The 13,096-nt window shown below is 38.2% G+C and overlaps 1 protein-coding gene across 2 annotated transcripts in view; it reads left to right on the top strand.

Moving 5' to 3' along the window:
- Positions 1 to 13,096, top strand: part of cped1 (cadherin-like and PC-esterase domain containing 1) — a 333,365-nt gene that overhangs the window by 129,083 nt on the left and 191,186 nt on the right. For both annotated transcript variants that reach the window (XM_039761207.1, XM_039761206.1), the window contains exon 14: positions 7,472 to 7,640. In XM_039761207.1, the coding sequence (XP_039617141.1) occupies positions 7,472 to 7,640 (169 nt within the window). The remainder of the gene's footprint in view (positions 1 to 7,471; positions 7,641 to 13,096) is intronic.

Below are 13,096 nucleotides of genomic sequence, written 5' to 3'. Positions count from 1 at the left end.
TTGATAGCAATGGTGAACAGTTGCTATGGTGGCCAGAAATCACATCATGTGTTGTCAGTTATATATGACCGAGTTACCATTCAAATTTATAGTATAGTAATTAAAACAAAACCTTTGCAAAGGTCTTTTAATAAGTTAAATTTAAGTTTTTTTTTTCTTTGACTTCAAATTTTGGTTTACATATTAAATTAGATGCATGATTGCTCATCCCCTTTTTGACCCCCTGGTTTTCCCATTTTGTCTCTTTCCTCTGATCATTACCTTGTTCATTGTGACATGTCAGTTTCTCCATGCTGGCAGAATAGTCAACCATGTTAACCACTATACCATCTGTATATTACTTTAATGGCACTAAAAACTTTATACATTTTATGAAATTGGCTATTAAAGTACAACATATACAAATAGTCATGCTGCTGTTTTCAATCCAATTAGCTAATCACCATAGAGAGCACACAAACAGTACTACACACTTATTCAATTCAGGACAATTTAGAGTCGCCAGCTAGTTTGGCAGCATGTCTTTGGAGTCTGCATAATCACAAAAAGCATATGCAACCTTCACACAGTGAAGGATCGAACCTCCACCTGAGTGCTGTGAGCTGGTTAGGCTAGCCCCACGATACCTCTGAGCTGTCCAGGTATACTCATGTGTACAGCATCGTGTTTTAGAGGAGGGATGATGATTAAAAGTCTCCTCTGAGCAGACAGGACAGCAATGTTGTTCCAATCGACGTTCTAATTGAATCCATATAAAAGTTCCTTTTTTTCAAAGAATGGACACAGGCATATAAACAACTGCATGTGTGTAGCATTAAAATTCATGGTGTATTTATTGCAAGAGGATGTTTTTGATCCTTTTATACTAAGAAAAATTAAAAATAAAGAAACATTCTGCTTGAAAGCTGCAAAACACAAATCCTTACTTTTCATTTGTGTCTGTGTCTCTATGGAGTGATACTGTAGCTCTCAGTCTAACCTTCCACATTCAGGACCAAAGAAAGAAGGCACACACATAAAGAATTGCAACCTTATTGCAAAAAGAGAGAGATACAAAAAAGGGCTTAAAGTACAATCTTTCTCCAGTTTTCTCCCAAATCTGCCCTCACTGAAATATGATTTGAGATGGAGATGGGTTTGTGTTGAAGCAAACAATTCACAGTGTACTGCCACGTTGGAAGTGGCAGTGAGAAAAAGGCAAATCAATCAGGAAATGAAAGGAAAAACTCTTAGTCAAGTATGCAGTTGTTAGAAGCCAGGAAGACAAACAAAATTCCAAAGCCCCCTACATTAACCAAAAAAATGTAGTCAATAGTAACATGTAAAGGGCTTTTAACTAGGACCATAACAATTGTGTTATCATAATTCAAAATCTTGGGCCCTGGCAGTCCATCTTAAATACTCTCCAGGTGATATTACGATGCATCACTTCCTGGTGTCAGCCAATAGCAAAAGGCAAGCATTACCGTCAACAATATGTTATACTTATCAAGCAAGGTGGAAGGATATAGAGATTGGCTGGTTTGACAGGATCCCTATTCAAGCTAGCATCATAGATGATCATTTAATTAAAAATAAGAAAGAAAATCAATGGATTAAGGTAACACTTAAAAATTGGTTTGAGATTATTAAGGACTATAATCTAAAGGATTCTGTTAATGTATTGAAATGGCCATCATATGATTCTGATTTTAAACCAAATACTGTACATTAGATATGCGTTTTAAAATATGGGCTAAAAAAGGGATCACTGCTTATTGCTCAATCCTGGAAAAGGGACAATTATTAGATTTTAATTCTCTAAAAGAAAAATTTAGTTTGGAATCCAAAGACTTTTACAGATACCTCCAGCTCCGACAACATTTCTACCAGAAAATTAAAAAAGGGATCGATGAGGATCCAAATAAGAGTGCTCTAGTTAAAATATTCTCCTCAGCTTATAAGGCTGAACCAATGTTTAAATACTATTACAAAACTTTATAGAGCCTTGATGGATTTACAAGGAGATTCATCCTTGTACATTAACGAAAGATGGGAGAAAGAAAGTGGGATTATCTTCTCAACCGAAGACTGGGAAAACATATGCAAACAACAATGGGCAACTTCCCGTTGTCCATATTGGAGAGAATTCTGCTGGAGAAATACTATTAGGTTTTTCCTTACCCCAAAACAGAAAAATAATGTTCAAGGCAACTCAAATTGTTGGAGACATTGTGGCTCACAGGATGCGAACCATTTTCACATATTTTGGGGATGTCCTAAAATTAGAGGTTTTTGGAAAGATATACATAAGTTACTGGAAATTATTTTAAACATTACAATTGATTTCAGTTTTAAGGTACTTTATATGGGCACGGTGTCAATGGTTTCCTGGGTAGGGAAAAATAAATACATGTATAGAATAATTCTTGCTTCAAGTAAAAAAGCTATTACTAGATGCTGGTACAAACCTAATCCGCCACTAATACAGGATTGGATTGATGTTGTAAAAAATGTGTTTATAATGGAGAAAATTACTTTCAGTATCAATAACCAAATAGATCTGTTTGTCGATAGGTGGATTGAGTATATAACCCCTATTGAACCAGATGTTTTTCTGTTATAGAATCTGTGTTTTATGAATAGGTATTGTCTATACATCCCCTGTCTTCTGTAAATAGTTTTTTTCTTTTTTTCTATAATTGAGAGATAACCCAAAGAGATATATTGATCTGTTTTATGCCATGAAGAGCTTTTTTGATAATATATAAGCTATATCTGTTGTAAACGTGACAAAAGTCATAAACAGATGTATTGGATTGTATCTCTTTTCAATAAAAACTTAAATAAAAAAATAAAAAAACAACAATATGTTATACTTCATACTACTTAGGGTTCCTCCCCTGGTTGGGGTTCAAATGCATCTTTTATGTCTATTTTGTTCACTATTTACATTAACAATGATTCTTTAGTTTCATTATGTTTTAAGCATCAGTTATTATATACCATGTGTTTTGAGTGTGGTCCCCCAAGAGGCAGGGCCACCTGGCCATCACTGTCAATTGACTGCCCTAAAACTCTGCGGTTCAGTATGAATGTGCCAGGTTGTTGGAGAGTCTTCATGTATTTATGCTGTTTTAAATTTAAAATTAAAAGTGTTGTGAACGCTGGCCCCAGCACAGACAGACGGACGACATATTTTGCCCAACACACTGTTTATTTACAATTATTATTATGTACAAAAGTCACGTGCACTTACACAACCCCAGTGCTGCTGGCACTGAATCCCCCAAAAGTCCAGGGCCCAGAGTCACTGTGCCTTTCCTCTGGCCGCCTCCTGTCCTCTCTCCAGCTCCGTCTGCTTCCTCCCGAACTTCCACCAAATGAATGGAGGGAGGCGTCCCCTTAAATAATGCCCCGGATGAGCCCCAGGTGTTTCCGGCCTCTTCTCTTAGCCACGCCCCAGCGTGGCGGAAGTGTCGGCTGCTTTCCTGGCGGCTCTCCGGGCGCCACCCAAAGTCTTCCCCCCGGCACTTCCTGGTGTGGCGGAAGTGCCGGGCTCCCGGGATAATTAGGCATCGGGGCGCCGCCCGGCGGTGTCCACGGGTCCCTACAGGGCTGGGCTTCCAAGCCCTGTACCCGAGGCCCCCTGCCTAACCAGGACGGACGCCCCCACTCAGTCTGGAGGAGGCACACGCCCTCCTCCGGTCTTCCAAGGCGTCCCGGCCGGGCTCCATCCCCGGCCAAAGACCACACAGGGTAAACCGGCATCGGCGCCGCCGCGGTGTCCACGGTCCCTACAGGGCTGGGCTTCCAAGCCCTGTACCCGTGGTCCCCTACACAACCAAGACGGACGCCCCCTCGCGGTCTGGAGGAGGCACGAGCCCTCCTCTCCTCCTCCTGGGCGTCCCGGCCGGGGACCACAGTGTATAACATTAACAAAAATAAAGGCAAAAGTGGTGGCCCCAGGATAGAAATCCCCCTTAGTGACTTACCTTTTAGCTTCCCTTAAAGGGCTAGGCCTCTGAGTTAGCCACCAGTTGTCTGCTCTGTTGTATTGGGAGAATTGCTGCTTCAGTATAGCTTAAAAATTGGATATTGCATATTACACCTTAAAGGTGTAAACAAAATGTTTTTGTTCATAACTTTTCTTTCAAAAGTGATACTGTAACGTTTTTGTTCTGGTTTGAGCAGGCCTTCCTGTCAGAGGCGTAGCTAGGGTTTTCAGCGCCCGGGAACAACTGAAGATTTCGCGCCTCCTCCAGTTTGCCAAAATGCAATGGGGAAAGGAAAGAACATTTTTAAAAATGTATTTAAAATAATAGTATTTTAAAAAAAAAATTTCATATAAGTCTCCAAAAATGATAACGCCGCCTCATGTTCTTTGAAATCTAAATCCGTCATTAGTTTTTGTAAGAAAAAATGTGTTTTCCGAATTTAAAAATAATTTTAAAGAAAGTATATAGCAAATGATAAAGCAAAATAATTATATATTTATAAAAACTGCATTACTTACAATTTATTCGTATGAAAATATGATGGGGAAACGTCTAGACTTTTGCAGCCATCTACTAGAATACTAAAGCTAAATCAATATTCTATTAAACACATAAACACAAATCACATGGCACACAGAAATGGCGTTTGCAACAACTTAGACAATGATACACTAATGCCTCATGTCAGTCGCGCGACCTGTTTAATAATGTCAAAAATGTTTTTGGGTGGGCGTCAAGCATGTTAGAGTAATGGAGGGCATAAATTATTGTCTGTTGTGTATATAGAACTTATACGTGCTTCGAAATCAGAAAGAGACAAAAAACATTGGAAAAAGATATCCTAATACTGATGGAGTGACGGACTGAGTATGCAAATGTTTTTTATTTACTTTTTAGTGCATTTAAGAATGGAAAACATTTCATTCTAAAATTTCGTAACATCAATTTGGCGCCCCCTGGATGCTGCACCCGGGGACAGATTCCCCCGTAGCTACCCCACTGTTTCCTGCCCTAAGTGAGCTGGGAAGACCACATTGTGAGACAAGAATATGGAGTGGTCCGACGCTACCAGCCATGCTTATTAACACAGATGACTTCACTAACAAATAGTAACACGTAAGGGTTTAACCAGATAGATGTGAATGAAAAACCCTCTGTGACCAATTGCAGTCTTTTTTAAAGAACTCTGTTCCACATTCACAGCTGGAACTGTAACAGATTTAATTGCTGAGCTATCGCATATCAAACCTGCAGCTCACTCACGGACAACATGAAAAATGTGCAAACCCCCTGGCATGCCCTAGACAAGATGTTCCATTTTTTTCTGTGTCAACATAAGAAAGCCAGAGAGCCAAAACCTAGCTACTTGCAATGGGCTTCCCTTAGTTGCCGATATTTGAAAGTGTAAACCACTCTCAGTAAAGTAACCTGCTCAGAATTATTTGGTGTTGTATCCTTTTTAATTGTGTAGACTGGGCACTGAATGTAATAAGAGCTAGAGAAATATATCTTATTTCAGCAAGGAAACGGTTTTATCTGTATGCAGTATCTATTGAGCAACAGTATGATCTCATACAGTATGTCCGCTGTTTTGGACAGTGTGCTCTCTAGTAGCATTGAAGTATTGCCATCTCTGTTTTTTTTCCTTTCAGACCCTGCTCTCTTTTTAGCTAGAAGGCCATGGATCTTTGTTCACTTGCCCCTTATCATCCAGGAGGATGCATAGCATGCTTCTATCCAAGCCATCTTTCTTTCATGTTCAAGCTGGCTCTACTGCTTAATATTGTTCTTGGCCAAACACCTACGCCAACACACATGGCATATTGCCTCATAACAGTCACTTTGCTTTTACAGTGACAACTTTTAAACCTCTGATTGTACCAATGTTGCTCCATGACTCTTGCCTGGGATTCATCAGCAGGATTTAACCCTGACTCGTGCACTTACCCTTGGAAACATCATGGCAGCAAGGTACCCCCTTCACAGATGTATTAAAAGTGTAGCATTTTCAATGTAAGTACAGTACAGGTTTATAGGATCATTGTCATTTGACACGATAGAAAGTATCTATCAATATTATGAGCAAAATGGAAGCTATTTCAAGGTCGATTTCACACAAACACTACAGAGTCATAGATACAAGAAATAAGCTACCAAGTACCGTAGTGGGATGGATAGCAGTGCTTTGAAGACCTTCAGAAGTTTACTTGATTTATATTTTTTTAAACTTAAGTGTATAGCTGTTTGTTGATAAATGACCCACTCCTGCCAAAATTGTTTTGTTTTAAGTTACACGGTGCTGGAGTCTACATGCCATCACTTGATGGAAAACATGAACTAACCCTGGAGCAGGAAATAGTCAGTTGGGTAGGACACTAACCCTTACACACACAAACCTTAACTGAGCCAGTTTAGCTTTGCTAATTAACCAAACCTTCATGCCATTGGGTTGTGGAAGTAAAACTGCATTACAGTGACTATGCAGGAATTCAGATGTCCAGTGTCCTAGACCTCAGTGGCAACAGTGCTAGATAGATAGACATATATCCATCCATCCATTATCCAACCCGCTATATCCTAATTACAGGGTCACGGGGGTCTGCTGGAGCCAATCCCAGCCAACACAGGGCACAAGGGAGGAAATAAACCCCGGGCAGGGCGCCAGCCCACCGCAGATAGACATATATATTATACTTTATTTGTACCCAACTGGAAATTAGCTTCAAGCTTCAAAAATAAATAAATAAACATGACAAAAACAAACAACAATCCTCCCCACCCATCACCAAACATGCATAAAAACTTGCCTTGGATAACAAAGAACTGCTACTGTCAAAAACAGGCTTGTAAGTGTCAGTAAGATAAGGTAAGATCTGCTCGGATTGTGCCACAAGTAATAGTTACAGGCATTAATATTTGGATAGAGTAGTGTCCATGAATGAAACAGGCCTTAAAGGTGCTGGATTCCTTCTTTGAAATCTTTTAGTAATCTTTGTGTCACCTGACATTGTTACATTTTTGGTGGCATAAATCATTATTCAATGTAACACCCCACTCTATACTCCTTTCCAATTAATAAGTAAGTCTCTCATTTCATTTAGATAGGTAGATCTAACTTTATTTGTCCCCAAGGGAAAACGAGGCTTTTTGCAGAAGCTCTTTAAATAAATACATAAATAGGTAGAAAAGTAAGTAAATAAATGAATAAATATACATGCACACTTTGCTCTGAACAAAGAAGGAAATTAAAAAGGAAGAAAACTTCTGATTTCACTGTCACAGTCATGGCAGTATGCCCTTCAATGTAACTCATTTTACCTTTATTCTAAAAAGGTGTCCACAGCATTAATGAAGTGTGCTGCCAAGTGAGTTTGCCTTCAGGCTTTTTTAGGATTCAGGAACCTATAAAATTTAGGAGACATTAGTGTATTGCTAACAAGCTGTAATCACATTTTGAAAATGACCTTATGATCTCAATATTATATTTTTTACAGTGCTGCAAACTACCCTGTTGGCTTGGGCATCAATAGAATCAACATCTTGGTGGTGGATGAGTTCCAGCCGCAGCCTGTAATTAAGTCCATTTACACACTCTACATTTACAGAGAAAGCAGGCCCACCCTCCCAGTGTTTGATGATTATGTAATGTGTGGATTTCTTCAGGTAACATTTTTGCTGTTGTCTTTACGTCTTTCTTTTTACAAAAGTTGCCTCCCGGGTTATCCTCAATATGGTGGACAAAACAGAAACAATTTTTTTTTTATCTGTTATGTTTTGCTTTGTTTTAGAGACCTATAGTGTCAAATATTTTTTTTTGTTATATAGCATGTCACTAAAGGATAAGGTTTTGTCTGCCTTTTAATGCACACTTGCCTAAGCACCTTGAATTATGAAATTTACAAATGTAAGAGATTGTAACGTACAGTATCTGTCAATGCAGATCATTTGAGTAGAGGGCACTTGGAGGTTTTGTGTTTTCCCACAGATTATGGCTTCAAAAGCAACTCTAATTCAATGGTAACATTTTTTGCAGAATGCTGCATTTTGCATTATAGTTTGTTGATACGAGTGATTCATGTTAACCTTACTGGCTGTTTGGAGGAATACAAAAATGAAGATGTTGTAGTACTGTAGTATACTAGTAAGCTTAATAATCTAGCGTTCAAGGCAGTGTTTTGTGAATCTGAAAGAATGTTTAGTTGATAAGAATTATACTAACAAAAAATAGAAATCATTTGTGATGCAAAGTCTGTTTAACATGTTGCTTTTGTTCATCCCATGACAGAAGTGAATTATGGAAATTAATAAAAAGGCAAGAGAAAGCTTGTCCAGTGAAGCATTACTGAATACAGATATTAAGCAAATGGAGATTAAGAGGGGACATGATTGAAGTGTTTAAAATGATGAAGGGAATCAGTACAATGGATGCCAATTGCTACTTTAAAAACAAATCTGCAACAAGAACACAGGGACATAGTTAGCAACCTGTTAAGAGCACATTTCTTCTGAATGTTACAATGTTTCTCTTCATGCAAAAAAACATTCACACATGGAGAGAAGACTTTTAGGGACCTTCAAATCTTGACCTGACTTTTTTTTTTGGACAGTCCAGCTGAATAGGATGGATGAGCTCAATGGCCTGTTCTCATCACAACTTTTCTAATGTAGCTTTTCGTATAATGTTTTGTTGTTTGCAGTATTTGTTTATGCACTATGGATCCAATCAGGAATTTCTGATGAATAGACAAAAGAGCTTAGTTTGTACAGAGGAAAGACTACACAAGACTACATTTTCACTAGAAAAAAGTTGTTGAGGAACCTCAAGATAGCATTCTTTATTTCAACGTCACAACAAAATGCTTCAGGTCTACTAGAGAACACAACAGAATTTCGACTTTCTCCCTGCATGTTCTTATTGTCAGTGGCTGAATGACTCCTGGCTTCATAGAATATATAGAAAAATGTTATGAGCTTATTTATGATTTGTGACAAGGTCTGGCCTAATAAATGACAGATGATCATTCACTCTGTAAGCATCTAATCCCTCCAATTTATTTGATTGAATTATAGGATCGTGTAATTGCCACGCATGGAGTCTGCATGTTCTCCCTGTGTCTGCGTGGTTTTCCTCCGGGCGCTCCGGTTTCCTCCCACAATGCAAAGACATGCAGGTTAGGTGGATTGGCGATTCTAAGTTGGCCCTAGTGTGTGCTTGGTGTGTGGGTGTGTTTGTGTGTGTCCTGCGGTGGGTTGGCACCCTGCCCAGGATTGGTTCCTGCCTTGTGCCCTGTGTTGGCTAGGATTGGTTCCAGCAGACCCCCGTGACCCTGTATTCAGATTCAGCGGGTTAGAAAATGGATGGATGGATGGATGGATGGATGTAATTGCCAGCCTACCCTGAACAACCATGTCAAATTGTCACAGTTTTCGGAGGGGCTGAAGTCTATTCTGGCAGTGTCAGGTACAATGGTGGGACCAAACCTGGTCAAAAGTGTCATTCTGTTACTGACCAAACCCCCTACACTCAAGACTAATTTTAAATATTTGATCAATTTTTCCATACGTGTCAATTGAATGGAGTTGTCATAATGTGATGTTTATTATATCCTATACAATTCCCAATAATAGTGATTTACAGAATCTAATATTGTGCATTGCTCTACAGATAAATGAATTTCCATTAGTATAGGAATCAAAAAAACAGATGGAGTACAATCTCAAAATGGTGCTTCTTTATAGCTGTTTAGCACCATTCCCCATGTCAGGCTACAAGCTTATCTCATCTGCTCTCATGCATTGTTGGCCCATTAGACATCGTCTATCTGTGGGTGTGCTGCTGCTGCTGCTTCTTTACATCTAGTTGTATAAAAAAAGGGGACTGCTTTATCAGATTTTGTGTTTATCCTTCATTTTTGAATACATTGTAAGAGATGCAAAGCGGCTTCATCTTTAATTTCCATTAGTTTAGCTAAACTATATCAGAAAACTGTACCCTGTCATTCACCTTGGGTTGTCCTTTGTTTTTGAATCATTCCAGATCTTCAGAAAGGTTTCCAATTCAAAAGTGTCTGGAGCAGAGACATACTTTTTAAATTTTTAGGCTTTTTATGAGAACCAGAAGTAAAATAATCTCTGTTGATTTTACCATGCTGTACCCATATTTTGGTCATTTAGAACCAATTTTTACTGTAGCATTTTCCGTTCCACCCAGTTTCCACCTTGACCTTGGATAGTTTCATTTTTTTAATGCCATACCAATATAGGTTTTAATTTACAACAGTCTCAAACTGTTTTTTAAGTGCAAATTGATCATCCAGACTGTTTATAGTGTAGCAATCTATACACTGTGTAGTTTAGTCAAATAAGTTATAATAATAAGATAATAATAAAATGATCCTAGATGTTCCAGCCAGAAATTCCATTCAGTTCAGTTTTGTTAGGCACTTTTCCACCAATAAGCTAGCATGGTAAGGACTAATTACTAATACAGCAGACACAAAACAAAATGCTCAATAACATGATGCCAAAGCTAAATGTCAAAATGCCATAATAAAATGATGACATGCAGTATAGAGTAGAAGGCCATACAGTATGTAAACTGATTTTCTTCACTGTTAATGAAAGTTTTTTATATGTCAAAACATTTAATTCCTGATTCCACTTTCCTAGAAAAGCCACACTCGGATGTGAATCACAGTGCAGGCAAATGTTAGAACTTTATGGTATTTAGCAGTAACTGTTGTTGACAGGTGCATTATGGGCCCTTCTAACATTTCCAGATATTTTTCTCTGGGCTGCTGTGTCCCTCTGTCGTCATCAAAAAATCTTCACCTGAATTTCCACAATTTTCCCACTAATGAAACACAAAGAACGAAATGCACCCAAACTAGCAAAAGAAATTAAGGATCAACATTTGTTATAAATCATTGCTGCACATGCTGTATTGGTATAGCTGGTAGTCACTTCTGATGTCTAGATAGAGTATATGTGCCACCTTAATATGGAGCAACTTCAGCTTAGGAAAGGGCAAATGCTTGTTGCAGAGTTAACATGCAAGAGTCTGCGCTGACAGAAAACAGCACCTCGGGTTCGTTCTTAATAGAACATGGCTATACAGTGGCATCTGCTCCTGGTTAGTATGTACAGCTTAACTGTAATATGATTACATTACATTTTTTTCTGGCTAACTATACATTTAAAACCACATATAACTGTGTAGGTTTCATGCATTTCATGGCAAGAATATAATAACTCTTTCAAGTTTACACTGACTACATTTACATGTGGAATAGCATAGCTAACACCTTTAGCATACTGCTTTAAAACACTTAATGCACTTGCCTCGGTAACTATGAAGGAATTCCTCTGAAAAAAATGACAGCATTTGTCCAATTTTGATGCTTTTGTTGTGTAGTGATTTTTAACAATATTTCGTACATTTCCTAAAACTGACTTTTAGAAGTACTGTAAAAGGAAAGAGGCAGAATAAACACAATCCCTTATTGACCAAAAGAAAGTAGGTTTACCTGTCAATACATTAATTATGAAAACAGCAACATTGCAATGGTACATTCACTCCAAGGTGCATCAACCGCTGCAACAGGATGCCAAAAGAAAAGGAATGTGGAGAATTTTTAATAACCATCAAACAAGACAACTACTTCAATTATTAAAAAAAATAATATGAACAGTCCCAGTCAGTCATTTTCCAACCTGCTATATCCTAACTACAGGGGTCTGCTGGAGCCAATCCCAGCCAACACAGGGTGCAAGGCAGGAAACAAACCCCGGGCAGGGCGCCTGCCCACCACAGGGCACACACACCCACACACCAAGCACAATTTAGAATCGCCAATCCACCTAACCTGCATGTCTTTGGACTATGGGAGTAAACCGGAGCGCCCAGAGGAAACCCACGCAGACACGGGGAGAACATGCAAACTCCACGCAGGGAGGACCCGGGAAGAAAAACCCGGGTCTCCTAACTGTGAGGCAGCAGCTCCACCACTGCGCCACTGTGCAGCCCACAGTCTCAGTCGTATCTCTTAAAAGAATATGTTAAAGTGCTAATCAAATTTGGTTTTATATTATATAATTCACACTATAAAGAATTCTATAAATCATTTCAAAATTTGTTTATCAGACCAGAAATAAAAATTGTATCTTTTTTGTAGGTTTTCATTTTTTACAGTTGTTGAAATGCTTAAAGTTAAAGAAACATACTGTATGTCCTATATTCTTAGAATTTTTTTTAACTGGATTGTCTTTTGATAATTAGAAATTTAAAAAAAATTAAAAAACACTGCATTTCATTGTCATCCTGCAACACATGTAATGTATCCATTGAGAATAACGGTACTGCCCACAAATCAGCCCACTTTCAAAATGTATTTGCAGCTTGGGTGCTGACTTTTGTAGAACTTTGAATCAGTAAAAGTATTGCTTCTCTCTTTTTATGTTTAAGGGGTGTTGAGTAGGAAAATCTTAGCTGATCGTTGATTTGTGGAAAGGATATGCATTCTTTTGCACATGTTGTGGGTCATTAGCCTGAAAGGAGGTTGCAGAATCCACAGCTAAGAATTACAGTACATGACAGAGGGAACGGGCTGTGATGAATGAGCCTTCTTAATTTACAAGTGAGGCTTTTGAACCTTCTTTTATGGAGTATAGAAAATTTCAGGAATTCTGCAGAACGTGGTCATTAGGTGCTGAGCAAATACAAACTCCAAAGCTACAGTAGATGATGTGTCCACTTCGGAGGAGTCATTTTGGTTCTGAGATCAAAGTCAATAGTGTTATAAATTATTTTGGTTACAGTGTTACAGAGACAAAATAAAAAAAATGCTGATTATATGCTCTATACTTGGCTTTTAAATAAGAACTATTTCATTTGCTTTTAACTGCTGTTATATCTGCTTGATCTGTATAATGTACCATTTTGTTGTAAAATGCCAGCAAGCAGAATTTGAATTTTTCAGTGCAGAAATCAGATTTTATTACTTTTTTAAAAGTATATATCAAATAAAAATGGGTGCTAAACGTTTATATTCACCCATCAATCTTTTCTGAACCCATTTGATCTAATTTATGTAAATGTAACCTATAAATGTATCTTCTCA

Source organism: Polypterus senegalus, chromosome 8, assembly GCF_016835505.1.
Source record: "Polypterus senegalus isolate Bchr_013 chromosome 8, ASM1683550v1, whole genome shotgun sequence".
Taxonomy (NCBI): Eukaryota; Metazoa; Chordata; class Cladistia; order Polypteriformes; family Polypteridae; genus Polypterus; species Polypterus senegalus.
Note: the sequence above shows the minus strand (reverse complement) of the source record. Positions and strands in the feature narration are given on the sequence as shown.